Source organism: Simochromis diagramma, unplaced genomic scaffold (genome assembly GCF_900408965.1).
Source record: "Simochromis diagramma unplaced genomic scaffold, fSimDia1.1 OVJJ01000304.1, whole genome shotgun sequence".
NCBI lineage: Eukaryota > Metazoa > Chordata > Actinopteri > Cichliformes > Cichlidae > Simochromis > Simochromis diagramma.
Genome location: NW_024387030.1, coordinates 2781293 through 2798710, shown reverse-complemented (window position 1 = coordinate 2798710; position 17418 = coordinate 2781293). Strand labels below are relative to the sequence as shown.

At 41.6% G+C, this 17418-nt stretch overlaps 2 protein-coding genes across 2 annotated transcripts; both read right to left on the bottom strand.

Moving 5' to 3' along the window:
• Positions 1-621: 621 nt before the first annotated feature.
• On the bottom strand, positions 622-2538 carry kcnf1b (potassium voltage-gated channel, subfamily F, member 1b). Its single transcript, XM_040042911.1, has one exon. The coding sequence runs from the start codon at positions 1955-1957 to the stop codon at positions 638-640; it is 1320 nt and encodes a 439-aa protein (XP_039898845.1). The 5' UTR covers positions 1958-2538; the 3' UTR covers positions 622-637.
• Positions 2539-7948: 5410 nt separating this feature from the next.
• Positions 7949-16810, bottom strand: atp6v1c2 (ATPase H+ transporting V1 subunit C2). The gene is made up of 13 exons (XM_040042964.1): positions 16281-16810; positions 15829-15896; positions 14281-14363; positions 14004-14066; positions 13743-13837; positions 12573-12664; positions 12374-12469; positions 12224-12292; positions 10769-10861; positions 10590-10677; positions 10410-10507; positions 10206-10329; positions 7949-8402 (listed from the first exon to the last, which is right to left on the bottom strand). The coding sequence occupies exons 1-13, from the start codon at positions 16476-16478 to the stop codon at positions 8313-8315; spliced, it is 1257 nt and encodes a 418-aa protein (XP_039898898.1). The 5' UTR covers positions 16479-16810; the 3' UTR covers positions 7949-8312.
• Positions 16811-17418: the final 608 nt, after the last annotated feature.

The following is a 17418-nucleotide window of genomic DNA, read 5'->3' as shown; positions in this document are numbered from 1 at the left end:
GAAAGATAATTGAACTGCTCCCTCCAGGAGATATTTGAAGGGTCAGTGATAAAGCAGAGTCTGAAAGTCACTAAGGATAAAAATCACATCCTTTGTAAAGAACATGAGTTGATGCCCTCAGGAAAAATGTACAAGGTACCAAACTGTAAGATAAATAGGTACAAATTTTCTATGGTCCTTTTATAAATCTAATTATTCTCCCAGAGACAAAGACTAATCTTATTGTTTGTCATGCTGGTATTTAACTAAACTTAGTGTATGACGAACTGATTTGCCTTTATTCTCATTCATATTGATGTAATGATTTTCTGAGGACATGCACAATATTTTTTCACATGCAGAAGCTTTAATTCTGTGACAACAATCTTCACAATGACAAAAGGAGATAAACGGGCCACAAGCAAAAGCAACACATTGAAAATGGCCCAAACAAAGCGACAGAGGACTAAAGACAATTATGTTACTCTGTATAGGCGTTGAGTTCATAAAAAAGAATTATCTGGGGGCCTTTGATATATTTACTAAATATAACGAATTAATTATTTTTTTCTTTAATCTTTTGTTTCGGTCACACCTCAGTTAATAAATTCCTGTTTCAGTCTTTCTTTCTTTTTTCTTCTCAGAGTTTTCCTTTCTCCTAATAGCTATTTCTCCTGCGCGTCTCCTTGCCGGACTTTAGCTCCATCAGCTCCACTTCATGCTTCGCCGCTGTCTCCAGAACTTTCTGCTTGTTGTAGAAGATGACAAAGTTGTTAATGATGGGGTGGATGGGCAGCGCGATGGCTATCACCCCGCACAGAAAGCTCACGGCTGCGTTGCACTTGCCCAGAGTGGTTTTGGGGTAGATATCGCCATAGCCCACTGTGGTCATTGTGATGATGGCCCACCAAAAAGATTGCGGGATGCTCCGGAATAAAGTCTCCGGGTGGCTTTGCTCCATAGTGTAGGCCAGCGCTGAGAACACGAAGATGCCCACGCCCATATACATAAGCAGCAGCCCCAGCTCTTTGAGGCTGTTCTTCAGCGCGTAAGTCAGAGTTTGCAGTCCAGAGGAGTGGCGTGCCAACTTGAAAATACGCGCGATGCGCATGATGCGGAGGGCCTGGACAGCTTGCTGTACGTTTGCCAGCTCCATGATGGATGTGGTGCCGAGGTAAGTCAGGGCCAGGACCACGTAGAAAGGCATGATAGCCATAAAGTCTATGATATTCATGATGGAGAGCGCAAAGCGCAGCTTGTTTGGTGACGAGGCAAGGCGCAGAAAGAATTCCGTGGTGAACCACAACATGCACACCGTCTCGATCGCCTCCAGAGTCGGATGCTCCACCAGTTTCCCTTCAGCGTCCATCACCTGGAGCTCCGGGATGGTCCCCACACACATCACCACTGCCGAGACCAAGATGAAAAGGAAGGATGCGATAGCAATGATGCGCGCCGGCAAAGAGGAATCCGGCTTCTCCATCAGCCTCCAAAGGAACCTCTGGCAACGCTGGGTGCGCGTGATGCACTGATCCACCTCCATATCCTCCAAAATGACTTTAACTTTGTTTGCAATTTCTTTCAGCTCTTCCTCCTTCTCACTTAAGTAACTTTTACAGCATTCATCTAAAACATTTTGGTCTATTTTCCAAAACTCCATCTCTTTGATGAAGCAGATGGGGCAAATGCCGCGTTTGATGTGGATTTCATCAAAGTAATAAACGTCGATGATGCACTTGAACGCATCGGGATCTCGATCAAAGTAAAACTCCTTTCTGCCCGGATCGAAGTCATCGCAAAGTGTCGAGATAAGTTCGGAATTCTGAGTTGAGCAATTCACCAACTCAGCCAGTCTGCTCTCCGGGTAGCGGTTCAAAACATCCCCGAAAAGCACCACTCTGACTCCGCCGATGTTCACAGCAATCTCCCCTTCGGCGCACAAACCAGCTCTGTAGTTTGGCTTCGGAATTGTCCACATTTTATCAACTGATCGATACTTGTTGATCCTAAAATGCAAAAATGAAGCTTACTAACCGGAGTTAATGCCCATGATGGCTTGCGCGTAAAATGCTTCTCTTCCAGACTGCTTGGCGCACTGAATGGCAGAGTTAGAGCAGCCAGCTTTTTCTAACGCTCTCTCTCTCTCCCTCGCTCTCTTTTTTTTTCCACACACACGGACTAAGAGAGAACAACCTCAACACCTATCATCTCTATCGCAGGCCTCCCTTTTATCACTGCAGTAATTCAGTAAAGCTTTTGGCCCTAAATAAAGCTCAGAAACAATTAAACAATACAATTCACTATTAAACACACAAACTGTGCATAATGGCTTTATATCCTTATTCTTCACTTGATACTTTTCTAAATTTAACATTTCCACACTGTGCATCATAGAGTGGGATTAATCCACCAATCAGCTCCTGTACTGTCTCCAAAGGTAATCTTACAGCAGGAAACATGTGGATCAGATATTATTTATATCAGACATCAGATAAAATGGTTCATGCACACAGCAGAGACAGTGCACTCTCTGGTGACCATGTACTGAATAACAATTCAACTGTAGAAAGTAACTGAATACATTTACTCAAGTATTTCATTTAAACACAATTATTATTTTTTTGTATCACTTTCACTTGACTATTTACAATTTATGCTACTTTAAGGAAGCACTAGCTATATTTTTTCATGATCCTAATGTTTTTGTCTTTGTGATTGACTGCAAAAACTGATCAATTAATTAATCAATAACAAAAAACAGTATCTTCCATAGGTGAGGTCTGCTAGTGGACTCGTATCCATTCGAGTAACTTTGCGGTTGAGTTTTTTCCTTTTCCTTAGTATAAGTTACACTGTGCACGTAAACTCAAAATCTCAGTTTCAGAAGCTGGTAAGTCCTTACTCTGATTACAAGGTGCCAACATGAGCTGAGGTTACTGCAGGTGATTCTTGGTTTCTGTTGTATGTGTATAGGTTTTACCTTCCCTGTGCTCATGAGTGTTTTCCTTTTACAGGTGTAAACCAAAAGCAGGAGACTTCTCTATTTCAAATTTTAGCTCCTTGTGTGGTGTTTTGTATTTTTACTTCTCTTCACTGTTCTTTTTTCATCCTTGATATTGTTTCAGTTGAGTTTACCCACACCTTATTATCCCACTTCCTGGCGTGTACGTATACATATAGACTGTGTGTTCTCTTTCAGTAAGGATGTCATCTAATCTTTCTCCCTTTCCAATCTTTCCTGTGTTTAGTTTATTTGGTTAGTTTATTGGAGTTTTTATTCCCTCCAACTGTGCAGTGCTTTTGGCTTTCTATATTTTCTCATTGCAGATTTTTCTTTGGTGTAATCTGACTCAAGCCTCACACTGGTCCACATAAAACACCATATAAGAATCCAAGGCCAAACAAGAATTAGTCATAAGTTCAACAGTAAAAAAAAGTAAGCATTTGACAAAACTATATTTTCTTCTTTGGTGTGCTGTTAATCATCTTACAAAACCTGAAATGCAGCTTGTGACCCTTGTGAGCTCATGTTAGGAACCCCTGAAGTAAACTAGTACTGCTATATACTACTAGTGGTACAAAGAGTATTTTCATCCAGTTAGCAACATGTTTAGATGATATTTTTTTCTTCTTATTAACACATTAAATACATGCAAAGGTCCTCTTTATTATCACTACTGCAGAGGTGCATGCTGCTGTAGTATGCATACAATTATGACAAACTTCATATTTAATCCACACTGTGAATGTTTACCTTCTCATACCTGTTGCAGCACAAAATTTACCTTCTGCATCACAGACGATACTGAGTCCCCAAACGTAATCTTGTAATAGGCAACACATGGATCAGATATTATTTATATCAGAGGAAAAACTTGTGGGCGTGCATACTGCTAAATGCAACCAGATGCATTAGGATATCTTGGCATCTTAGCAATTGCTGGCATATTGCATTTCACATATTTGCTACTGGGGCATATGAAATCTTAGTAAACCATACAAAGTCAATCAACATACTAAACAGAATGATAGTATTGGAAAATGCACCACTGGTCTCCAGCTGTTGAGCAGAGTTGGCTGCAGATGTCTGTTAAGCACTTGATCACAGCCCACCTTAAAGCCTAAGAAAATCGAATTAGTGTTTTTCCACACGCTGCATGTCGTTATTGCAAAAATGTCAGTACTGCTTTAATTGGCAACACCACCTGGTGATTGTACAGACTATAAAAAAAAAAAAAAAAATACTGATTAGAAATATTACTCTGAATATTGACCGCTCTACCTACTGAGCTATCCCTGCCCGTGGGTTGTTACAACATGGTGACTACTTTCAAAGTGAACCTGTTTTGCTTTTCTTTATTGTTTTTAGATACATGTACAGTTCCAATAGTGGATATTCATAGTGAATGGCAAAAGGAGCTCTTTTCTCACCCTTGTATTTGTGTGATATCACTGAGGGGAAATTCCAAATATGGTCATTTCAGGCACACAGATCTGGCTCTGAACACAGCAGCCTCACTCACCTGCTCTCAAAGTTTCTATTTATGAAAGGCAACGAGTGAGAAAAAAGATGGTTTAAAAAGGGGGAGTTGTAAAGGGGGGAGGATCTAAGAAGCTGCACCAAGGCCTGATATAGCATAGGTGTGAACTGTGAATCATGCAAAAGTACTTTATTTCACTAGCTGGGCCCACGTCGTCATTTTAGGTTTGACAGCGTTTTAGTAGGTAAAGGTGAACGCTTGGACATGAATTGAGCTGCGGTTTGGGGAAGGCCTTAAAGGGGACTGGCGACGGCTCCCGGGCCTGGCAGATCCCCAAAGAAGGCATCCCCTAGAAGCAGTAATAACTGTGCGATACGAAGGTTGAAGACATCAGCGGAATAATTAGATTTTTCGATTCGACTTATTTATACAGCACCGAGCCACAGTGACAGACGCCTCGAGACCCCGCAATGATGTCTAGAGGAAAACCCAACAATCATATGACCCCCTATGAGCAAGCACTTTTGGCGACAGTGGGAAGGAAAAACTCCCTTTTAACAGGAAGATACCTCTGGCAGAACCAGGCTCAGGGAGGAGTGGCTATCTGCCGCAACCGGTTGGGGAGAGAGAAGGAGAAGAGGACAAAGACGAGCACACAGAGAGCGAACGTCGTTCCGTGGTGTGGAGTGGATGAGCTAGGACAATTCGGAAGGAATGGCAGGAGAAGAGATCAAAGGAAGTTGCAAACAACGGAAATCTTAATTGATGAATGAGGGGAACCTTCGATCGGGTAGCGACGTGGCTTGACTTTGAGCTGAAGCTCTGACAGAGAAGAATGCTGGATTTGAGATTTGAGGTAGGGCTTGGTGGCTCGAAAAGCTTGTGAGCTTGTCTTTGAGTAGAAGATGGAGAGGGGGTGCTTAGCTGGTTAATTACTTCAGATAAGTTGGCAATAACGACTGAGCTGATTTCTGAATTAACAGAAGTGACAGCACCAGCTCAGGAAGAGTTGATGAATTGAAAGACTGATTAGAGGAAAATAATCCGTATAATAATAACCCCCAAAATCGTCCGAGAGCAGAGTGCGAGTCCACTGGACTTCGTGGGAGATGATAAGCCGTTCAGACGCAGTCAGAACTGTGAGTCGACTTAGAGCAGTCTCGAATGATTGTGTCGAGGGTGAATACCTGATGATGCTAGTGAAAGCACATGAGAAGTGAAGGGACGCCATGAAGAATTATGTGCACGACGCAGTTTGGATGTCTTAAAAGGAGCGATAGAGGACAGAACCTGGCATCTCGGTACCACGAAGGTTCACCTTTCCTTTGCTAAGGCAGGAAAGATGGCAGCGAAACTGGCATTGCGGTGCAGAAAGCATGCTGCTGCATTTGCGAATGAGGGATAAAGAACCTGGCATCTCGGTGCCAGAAGGGTTTACTACTGCTTTGCAATAACGGATGCAGAGAAACTGGCAACGTGGTGGAAGAAGATTGCTGCTGTGATTACGAATGATGGATATAGAAGGAACCAGCTTGAAGGATTCTCTAGCCATGATGGATGGACAGGAACTGGCAACTCAGGGGTAAGAAGCTTGTCACTGCAGTTTGCACATGGCAGATATAGCAAGAACCTAACACCACTGTGCTAGAAGGGTTTGCTGCTGCTTGCAATGATAGAAGCGGAGAAACTGGCAGTTCGGTAGTAGGGAAGCTAGATGCTGCATGCAAATGGGGGATGAAGAAAAACCTGGCAACCTGGTGCCTTTTTATTTATTTGTCTATGCAGACAACTGCCAATCCGATGGTAGAAAAGCTGCTGCTGCTTTCGCGAATGAGGGATAAAGGAACCTGGCAACCCGGTGCCGACATTTGCTATGGAGTTTAGCCGAGGAGGGAAGAGGCAGTGAACCTGTAAACTCTGTGCCCGAAGCATGCTGCATTTGCTACAGAGGGAAGGAGTACTGGCAACTCTGTGCCCTCCCCCCCCCCCCCTTAACTATGCTGAGAAACTGGCAACCCGATAGTCGAAAAGCTTGCTGCTGCTTTTGCGAACGAAGGAGAAAGGAACTTGGCAACCCGGTGCAGAAATTTGCGAAGGATAGATGGGTGGCTGAGAACCTGGCAACCCGGTGCCAAGGTTTGTTGCAGAGTTTTGCAGGTGAGAAGTTGGGAACCTGGCAACTCAGTGCTGACGTTTGCTGCAGAGTTTAGGTTGGGAACCTGGCAACTCTGTGCCAGGTTTGTTGCAGAATTTTGCGGAGGAGGGATGAGTGGCTGAGAGGCTGGCAACCCAGTGCGATGTTTGCTGCAGAGTTTAGCAGAAGAGGGTTGAGTGGCAGAGAACCTGTAGCAGAGGAGGGATGAGTGGCCGAGAACCTGGCAACTCTGTGCCAACATTTGCTGCAGAGTTCAGCAGATGAGAGTTTGGGAACCTGGCAACTCGGTGCCAAGGTTTGCTGCGGAGTGTGTGTGTGTTCTTTCCTGAGAAACTGGCAGTTAAGTGGTAGGGAGCTTGCTGCTGCGTTTGCGAATGGCGGATAGGGAAGAACTGGGCAACCCAGTGCCAACTTGGATGAGCATTTAGCAAAAGGAGGGATGGAAACATCACGACGATGGAGAACAGTTGAGAGTATGGCGCTAGCGACAGATTTCCAGCTTGCATTAAATGGTGTTAGTGGGAACGAGAACAGAGCTGAGCTGAGCTGAGCTTCCCCCTGCTACCTGGCGCTGGCGGGTGGGTGGAGCTGCGATTTGTTTGGAAGCGTGGGTTCGGCGCTGGCGGCTAACTCGCCCGGCCTGTGACCCGTTTCGGAGCAACATGAGAGGAGCTGTGAGTTCTGCTGGCGGGCGACTTCGCTGGTTTTCGCTGAAGTGGCGGGCGGCCGGAGTTACTTCACGACTGGATTTAGCAGAGATAAACCGACTGGATGGATGGATGTAGCAGACCGTATGTAGGGTGGCGAGAAAACTGCTAGAAGGTCCTCAGCATTCGGTTTTTTGGAAGCGCCGCCGGAGGAAAAGCGATGGATGCAGAGCTTGAGTAGTTATTAACGTAAAATTACGTTACTCCTAAGAGATGAGCTGTTTTTAAAGGTATTCGCCGAGAATGGACCCTGTTTGCACGTAAACGACAATGAACAGTTTGCTGAACTGGGGGGGAACCTATATAGATGACAACCGGAAGGAGCGTGTTTGGAGGCGTGGTCCCGCTCCTGAAATTCCGATACATAATCTCCAGAATCCAGAAAAACACCATGGAGTTGAAAATGAGCAGAACGGCCCCACTTTAAGATTTTGAGACTTGCAACACATGAACATTCTGATCTAAATTGGGTCACAAGTGATGTTTTTATACAGGTTCATGAATCCATTCTCTGGATAATGCATTTCTAAATGTACTAGGCTGTCTTGCAGAATAACAGGCAATGGTGAATGAAGAAATCCATTTTATTTGTGCAAGCTGTAAGATTTCTAGAAATAATGTGCTCACCTAAAATGTTTGAAACCGACATTAATATTTACAGTACATATACTTTTAAAACGAATCCCTGAAAAAAAAAATCCCTCTGATATTACACATATTTTAAGGTTTTCCACAATTCCATGTGCAGCACATGACAAACACAGGACACGTGCAGTTTGCTTTGTGGTGAAGACGACCCAAGGATTATTTACACCTTCCTCTATTTACACCTTACATCTTTCTCCTTTAAGGGAAATGTTGAAAACAATATATTTATATTCTCCGGTTTTATTTTAGCGATAGGGGTCTTTATGTTTCTGGCTGTGAGTGACTGAATGGGAACCAGCCACAGCTTGTGGGTGCTTGCTCTTTCAGTCTTGCTGTTGACAGCTAGCTGATGTCCAACACGTTGGTGCTGATATGAAAGCAGATGTAGGAGAAATACTCCTGCTGACAGAGTCCTGGGATGTCACAGCTCACCTGTTTGCAGATCAGACACAGAAAACAGTCACGCACACACTGAACCAGCAGCAGTGTTTCACTAAATTCAGCTTGAGTTTGTATGTTTTTATTATTTCCTTTTTCTCTCTGTTGTCTCGAAGGTCACGAGTGAACTTGACTGAGAGATATGTTATTTCCTGTTGACTGCTGACAGGTTCTTTCTCACTCAGACATCAACAATCTGGGAAAGCACTTCACTTGTTGGTCTGTCACTGGTCTTATATAACAATACAATTTTTACCCAATAAACTATTTGCAATAATTCTGTCATGTTCTTGGGTCTTTTGCTGTTTTTTGGTCATTTGGGTTCTGCTGTTGTTAAATATCTTCAGTTTATTTCTTAGTTTGTTCCCATGTTTAGTTACTTCCTGTTTTATTTTATTACTTATTTGTCTTTTGTGCTTTGTATTAAGTTTCACATCCCTTGTCTCGTTGCCTCAGTTGGGTTCAGCTGTCCTCCCAGGTGTCTCTTGTTTGCATTAATCACCTTGTATCCATATTCCTTCAATTTGTGTGGGGTCTTCGTTTTGTTCTCCCTCATGGTTCTGTGTGTGGCCCTGCTCTGTTTCACTAGTTATTGGATTTCTCATTCCTGTCCAGCTTTTATTTTCTATTTTGTATAAGTGCAGCATTAAACCTGTGTTTGACTTTATTCCTGTCTCCTGTGTTTCTGCATTTGCACCCAAATCCTGCCTGCAGCAGATGCACATCATGCACAATTAATTTGTGAAAACATTTAGCTCTAAGTTATTTGTTGTTGCTTGAGTCTTGATTTCAAAATGTTTAATATTTTTAACCTAAAAAAAAAAAAAAAACAGGCTACATGAAAAGGTTCAGGTAAAAATTAGCATTTTACATCACCAAGCAGCAAAATAACTGTGCACATTGAGGAAAGTGCTTACAGTCAAACCCAGAGACGTAAAAGCTGTTACAACAGTTAAAAGGGGTCCAAGAGTACACTACGAATGTTCCACTGTTCAAAAATGAAATCTCATACTTCTGTCTGTGCTACTTTTGTAGAAACACTCTTATTTAAAAAGTAAACTACAGCAAGTTTCCAATCAAATTAAATAGCAAATAATTCAACTGTTATGAGATTGCATATTGTTGAAAAAAAATAAGGTTTGAAATTTTTAAATAATGTCTACCTGCAAAAAGCTCATTTTTAGTTTATCAGGATTAGTTCAGGCAGGCCATCAAGTCGAGCACTCCCAGCAAATGAGCTCATCTGTAACACCGTGCAGATCAGATTCTCCTACATATCTATTTGATAAGCTGATTTAACCTGGCCACAGTTGTTGTGAGCCACCTTGCAGCCTAACTCTACCCAAACTCATAATTTTGAGGCTCTGTTTGATTTACTGAGTCACACAAAAGCTTCATTTGGATACACCATGTTTCCCATTAGTATTAACAGTTTTTTTTAAAGAACAACATTAAGGTGGACATTTCATCTTTTACTAAGGAAAGTATCATGGGTATGTTTGCAAAAGACAACACAATGAATACCGTACAAAATGGCCCAGATCATTCCTTCCACTAATTTTCAGATATCTGTGTCTGTGTGATAAACCTATGTAGCACACAACTGACGAGGCCAGCATTAGATGACAACTTCATGCTTTCATCCATATATGGTCCCTCCCAGCTTCAACAAACAAGATGTTGTCAGTTAAATCCCTCAATTTGTGGCTTTTCCAACTAATGTTGGTGCATCCATCTTCTGTATGTCTGTGCTTTACATTAATATAATGACAACATTATAACACTATGGCTCCTTACATCAGTAATGCTGGCGGTGGGGTCCAGATGCACAAACAGTGAAGCGAGTTCTTCTTTGAGTTTCTTCGAGTGCTTCCTGTCAGTCTGCAGTAGAAGAGCCTGATAATTCACAGGTAACCCATACCTGAAAGGAAATATCATCACATGAATCAATCGCGAGCCTTCTTCACGAAAAAAAAATCATCACTGTCATCAGGTGCCGACCTCAGGACTGATTCCACAAACACCCTCAATGCTTTCAAGTGAATCCAGGCAACAAACACTTCACTGAAATTCACCTTCAGCCAGCGTACAAAGATTCCCTGTGAAAGAGAGAAGCGCATTAATAAAACACCGCAACATTAAAAAAAAACCTTCAGAGAGTGTGTGTAATGTTTGACTCACATATTGCTCCTTTTTGTGAAAACTAAGCTGCATAATCTCCCGCTGTTTCTGCTCCTCCAGATCAAAGCTGTAGTCCCGCACGAAGAACCTGTGTGGACCAGAGGCTACACTTTGGTAATTCAAACAGACAACACAGATTTGACTATATTGGGTGTTTTCTGTCACACCGTCCTGCTTACTTGCTTTCCTGGGCTTTGGCTTTGAATTCACACACAGCTCTTTTGAAAAGTGTCACTGAGAAGACTCCCCCCTCTCCGTTCTCATACAGCTTCCTGACAGTCACATAAGACAACAATAGAAAAGATGTAGCAACAAGGTAAAAGACAACAAGGAGTAAGTCAAGTAGTGTTTGTTACTTGCATTTGAACTTATTGCTGCAGGTTCATTTCAAGTCTGTGTTTATTGAGCCAATATAAAGCGCCTTGAAGCAACTGTTGGCGCTATATAAATAACGCTGAATTGAATTGGGCAAAATCAGGTTCACTGTAAGAAAAACACTCATCGGCCACTTTGTTAGGTAAACCAAGTAGTAGGGTCAGAATTTGGCATAAACAACATGAAAGCATGGATCCATCTTGCATTGTCATCAGGCTTGTGGTGGTGGTGTAATGGTGTGGGGGATATTATCTTGGCAAACTAACTGAGTATCATCTGAACACCTGTTGCTGACCATGTCCATTGCTTTATGACCACAGTGTACCCATCTGCTGATGGCTGCTTCCAGTGCTTGCATGACAGTGAGGTCACTGTACTCAAATGGCCTCCACAGTCACCAGATCTCAATCAAATAGAGCACCTTTGGGATGCGGTGGAATGAGGTTTTGCATCATGGATGTTAGCTGACAAATCTGACGCATGTGCGTGATGCTGTCCTGTCAATATGGACCAAAATCTCTGAGAAATGTTTCCAGCATTTTGCTGAATCTACACCAGTACAACAAGTTGTACCTAATATAGTGGCCAGTAAGTGTATGAATGTTACAAAAACTAAGATGGAATGTGGAGTATTATTTTCTAGAAGTTAAACAATTATCAATTTAGCTGTCTAGGCCTTATACTGACAAAAGAGTGTCTTACAAGTGATAAGTAGATTTCTTGGATCAGGGGTGCCTCCAAGGGGGGCAAAGGGGGCACTGGCCACCTCCCAAAATTTGCTGGCCCCCCCAGTGGCTCTTCCTGGCAAGATTGTCCTATGTTGGTAACAATTTTAACAAACATGAGCACAAGTGATAGGAAGACACCCTACATTGAGTTGAAACATTAACTTGCTATTTATTTATGCATATACAATTTTTGTCATTGGTATTGTGTCACTTGGTATGACCCTCACAATTTCCCCTTCCTGTTTTGGATGAAATTTTTTTTTTTTAATAGAAATTGGATTATTTCCAGCACATCAGCTATGACAAAGTTATTTTTTTCATGTCAACTTTAACATTTTACTTGTCAAAAAAGACATTTTCTTTTCACTGCTGCAGATCCAGGCCAAAAGACTCTTACTTTCTGCCGGTAATGAAACACCTGCGGTTACTTAGCCTGACCTTTTGGATGCTGAGAGCAGCTACCGGTGCACTTGTACTTGGATCGAGTAGAATTGTTTGTCTCATGGCCAAGAGTGCATAAAGACAGCTCACCTGCTCGACCGCGGAACCACAAATTTTGACAACGACTCGTAACTCCTCTCCCATTGCGAGTAGCTCCCTCTGTGACCAGAAAATATGCAGAAACAAACATTTTAATATTAAGACTATCCCAGAAAAACATAGTCATGTTGTGTCACTGACCGGGCCACCACTACCAGCAGAGTGGTGAGGTACTCTGAGACCACCAGGTCTTCTTTCCTCACGACATCATTCAGACTGCAAGTTTGTAAATTGCCACTGCAAAGACAGAAATTCCACTTTAGTATGTAGATATGTATACATGCATATCTATAGATAATGTAGGGATTTATTTCTATTTAATATAACTAATGTTTCTCACTCTAGTTTGTGCTCGAGGTTTTGCAAGCTCGCTTTCACACTGTTGTACGCTGCAGAACGTGATTTTAACTCTGCCTCCACCTGCGAAACTTCCTGAAACACATGCAGGTGTTAAAACTTGGGTAGGCAACATGTTTCTGCCATCTGAGAGGGAACTAGAATCATGTAGCTGCTTCAGAATTTGTTTTCAGCCTTTGGAAAAGCTAGCCTGAAATGCGAGGTTTTTGCCAAATGTCTTTTCAGAGTTTATAATTAGAATAAAGTGTAGGAAATGGTTAAAAACAGAGGACTTTGAAGTGGAGGAACAAAGTCTGAATTAAGTGTGATGTCAAAAATCAGCAGTGACTTATTCTGGTGGACAGAGCTTAAACAGGAGAAGCTGTAAAAGTAGTGCTCACTTTCAATTTTAGGAGTATTTTTTTTCTCCCTCATAGTATTTAGCTTTAACAGCACACACATCAAATATGTAATGCATTTACTAAATACAGAAACAATTTTGAGCCAATGTAACCTGCAAGTTTATCTTTATTCTACTGATGTCAGTGTTAATCTGGTTAAAATGACGTTAATGCCATAACCCCATTAACATGGCAAGTCTCCGTTAGCGCATATCGCCCTGTGCGTGGAGCTGCATGGCGTCAACGCATTAGTGTGGTTAGCTCATTAACGTGTTAGCTAACAGCACTACTTTATTCATTTTAAATGTAACTGAATTTAGTGAAATTACAATCTAGTAGTACAATCTAGTTTACTCTGCCATTAGTAGGATTTCTGTGACACACTGTGTAAAGAGTTGTTCAATGTCTAGTGTAACTCTGGCCTGAAAATATGAAAATGTAAGAGTTTGTTGTGATGATCGTTAGCTGTGGTTTATTTATAGCCTCGTGTTGGGATTTTACTTCTAATGATTGCTTTTATGCTTCAAATATCAGAAAAAGTGAGTCAGTTCATTAAGATTATGAATAAAATATGTAAGTAACTTTTAATGTAAACATTTTATAACATCGCCCAGTCATATAAAACTGCATATGAAGGTATGCTAACAGGTAAATATGTTAGCATGTGAACTGTGACTTTGCTGTGTTTTTTGTGTCTTGACAAGAGTTTAGTTATAAATTGCTGTCATATTTATGTCATTAATTATCATCCCCACTTTTTTATGATGTTGTACCTTGTTGATGATTTCTGCCAGACTGGAGAGAGTTAGAGATGTAGGATATTTTGCTTTGTCCCACTGAAACTTGACCATGAAGTTCATCAAGTCAACTAAGAGAGAGAGGAAAAAACACAAGTTGTGTATCCAAATGACACAACTTTAAACACACCGAGGGTTTGGTATGTCTTTAAAAAAAAATCAAGCAGATACTACAGATGTGGTTTATAATAGGAGTCACACAGAACTGCACTCCAGCTCAAAGAGCAGATAAAATACCCCTCAGAGACTTGAGGTAAGCTTTCAGGGGTGACAGGGCTGCTCTCTGGTTCTTGCTGTGGTCTGATGGGGGGAGAGTAATCAGACATGCTGGTTAGCCTGGTCTGCTGTTGTTCTCTCCTACAGCCTGCAAGCATTAGTCTACAGTAAAAGCATCAGGCCTTTAATGGAGTTTTTCAGTAGCTGTTAGTCTTAATAGCAGTGTGTATGTGGCCTGTATCCAGTTTCTCTATGAGATAATTAACACTCTCAGCGTGTGTGTTTGTGTGTGACTCACCTCCATTGGCCAAAGCATTTTCCAGCACTTTGTCACTAGACTCCAGCACCTCCTTCATACACTGGCATGTTTTTTTGATCACACTGACCAGGCGACAGGAGAAACACCATCATTACACAGTGTTTATATGTTTTGCATAAAGTTCCTGCACAATGAACTGCTGATGTAGAAACATCTCAGACTGAAGAAAAAGTAAGGAATAAACTAAAGAAATCTTTTTGCATTAAAGACTTCCCCTGATGCTCTTCTTGCTTGCTTGCCTAACTTGTCTCTGTCCAGATCTCTACACTGTCCAGAGCTCCTCAAGTGTGACGTAACTGTTTTCTGTCCTTGGTTCGCCTGTTGCCTGATTTCAAGCCTCTTATATAGTTTCGCAAGTGTACCAGTTGCTCGAGTGAGCTCGGTTTTAGCAATGATTTTGCTCACTTAGCTTAGTTTTTCATAAATCTTGCTGAGGTGTTTGAAGGACACCCGCTTGCTTGCCTATACGTCATATTTCTATACTTCAGTAAGTCAGAAACAGACCGTCACAGAGAAGTGTTCCTGTTAGATTCTATTATAGATGGCCGTAGTTTCCAGGTCTGGAAAATTAAGCCAAAACGGAAGTGCCTCGCACCTGCATTCTTTCAAATGGCCAGCAGGGCCTGAGTCCACTGGCTGCCAAAAGACTTCTGGTAGTATAAACATCTATGGGAAAACAGTCCACAACTCTCATCTAAACACTTTCCTGATCACTTGATGGGCTTAATGGCTAGTTTAAAGTCTTTATTTGGTACATAACTGTAATTATTTGAATCAGATAGGAGGGTTATTTATGTTATGAATTCACTGCAAGCAGTAATACACATACAATCACATCCAGATTCTTCCAATGCTTGTGCAACTGTTTAATTAAATGGCAAAATTATGATATCAAAAAAGTCTGAGCTCCACGCTTCATATTAAGACTTCAGTGGATGACATCACCAGGGTCTGTCCATCCCTCCATCCATCCTCAGGGTTTTCAGGGTTGCAGATGGCTGCATTTACCAGCAACATAAGTTATGCTTAGTTATGCTTAATGCAACTAGTCTAAAGTATCTGCTGTCATAATTAAAGTTTTGTTATGATTTTCACTTTTCCTAGCATTTAAATCTGTTTTTCTGGCCCATGTCCTGCTTTTCCCAGTTTGTTTCCTTATGTTTTTCAGTCGCATAAGTAAATTTAAGTAAAGCTCTGATTAACTTTAGTTGGATTTATGGGGTTCTTTGTGTTTAAGTTCTTACCTTTAATACTCATTTTACTTTAGGGTGAACTGTCTCTTTAAAGTCTGCACTGTGTCAGCTCAAATGCACCAGCAGTGAATTTAAAAGCAGGAGGGAAAACTAACCGATAGCTGCCCCTGACCATCAATTAATCATGGCACAGACTGCACAGGAGCTCAGAATCATTGGGTCTTAATGAGGAACAAAGCCGCACATGAAAATGCAAACATGCGATGATTAATGAGACAAACGTATTCATTAATCAGCAGGAACAGATTGAGAGCAGCGCATTCAGCTTTTTTACCTTTCAGCCAGCGTGTCGAGTTTGGAAAGATCATCTGACACGCTGAGCAGACTGTCCAGTACTCCCACCTGAGGTCACGGCACACACAGCACAGTTAATGTTACTGCAACCTGCGTTTAATAAATCTGACTTCATAAGACCCTGCATTTACAATCATTACATCTAAAGCTGCTTAATGTCTGAACTCTTGATGATACGGAAATGCGTTTCCTGGAAGACAAGATGCTCATTGATCACGTTGAGTGAAACGATTCAGATGGAAATTTTGCCTCAAACTGTAGAGAGCAACCTGAGCCTTTACCTCTTCATCAGAGAAAGACACCAAACACCATCACTCTCCTGTACTGCTACAAACACAGAGCTAACACTCACTCACGCCACTTACTCTTTGTTTTTGTTAGCGCTGAGACACAATATCATTTTTTTATCATTCAGATGATGCACATCCTCACCTTAAGATCTGGAATGGAGAACTTGCAGCAGGAGGAGGCCAGGTTGGTTTTGGCAATGGTGCGCTTGAGTTTCTCTACACTGGTTAAACTTGTTTTGTCCAGTGGAACAGAAATCAGCCAAAAGTCCGTCATGACTTCCCACAGGTACTGCCTTTGGCACCAAACTGTGATCCTTAGCAGACAAACTTGTAATAACATGAACTTTACCACTGAAATATGTAGAGTCTTATTCTAAGGCAGATTTGTAAAATGGCATGATTCACCTGTGCTCAGGATTTTGTTCTTTCAGCTCTTGCCTTGATAATGCAATAAAGGAAAGAGGAACCTCTTTTCAGAGCAGAGGCTTACCTTCAGGTTATCTTCATGGCCGTGCTGTGCCTGTCCCCGTGTGAGTGTTGGAGAGTCTGAGCAGCAGCTCCACCTGAGACTGGCTGACAGCCAGCCCACTGTCCTCTGCTGTCTGTCACCAGAAGCAGTTACATCACTCCAGATGATCTGAGCACAAAACAAAATAGTCGCCATTTTTGTGTGTGTTTGTGTGGATGGATCGATGAGCGCAAAGAACACAAGTCCAATTCGTAAAGATAAACATAAAGATCTGATTAAAATGAATCGGACGGTTCAAGAATGGTATGATCTTTTTGATGCCAACAAATAATCTCTGTATAATCTCTTGTACATATTTCTAATTTCACAACAGAAGTTTGGCTTATATATAGAGTGGAGGTAAAAAGCTGAAGTACTTACCAGAAACATAAACAACATCCTCCAAAATGAAGCCAACCGTTATTTACTGCATTACAATAAACCCCAAAACACTGAAGCAACATTCAAAGTTCCACCCATGATAAGATAAAAGAGGAAAAATATAAGGAAGAGGATATAAAGGCAAGTATTCAAGAGCCTCAGACAATAAACTCACAAATAAACCTCTTCAAGCTCATTTTTAATTTGGACAAAATGCCAATGTTATTAAAAACATTTAAATGATACGCTCCAATTGTATATGTGAAATAGCCCATTAGCCTGAACACTGGAGCGCTGTTAAATAAACGACCCGACCACTTCTGTTCAATGAACATATCACGTTTCATTTAGCAAAAATGATAATTTAGATATGTATAATTATAAATGAAAA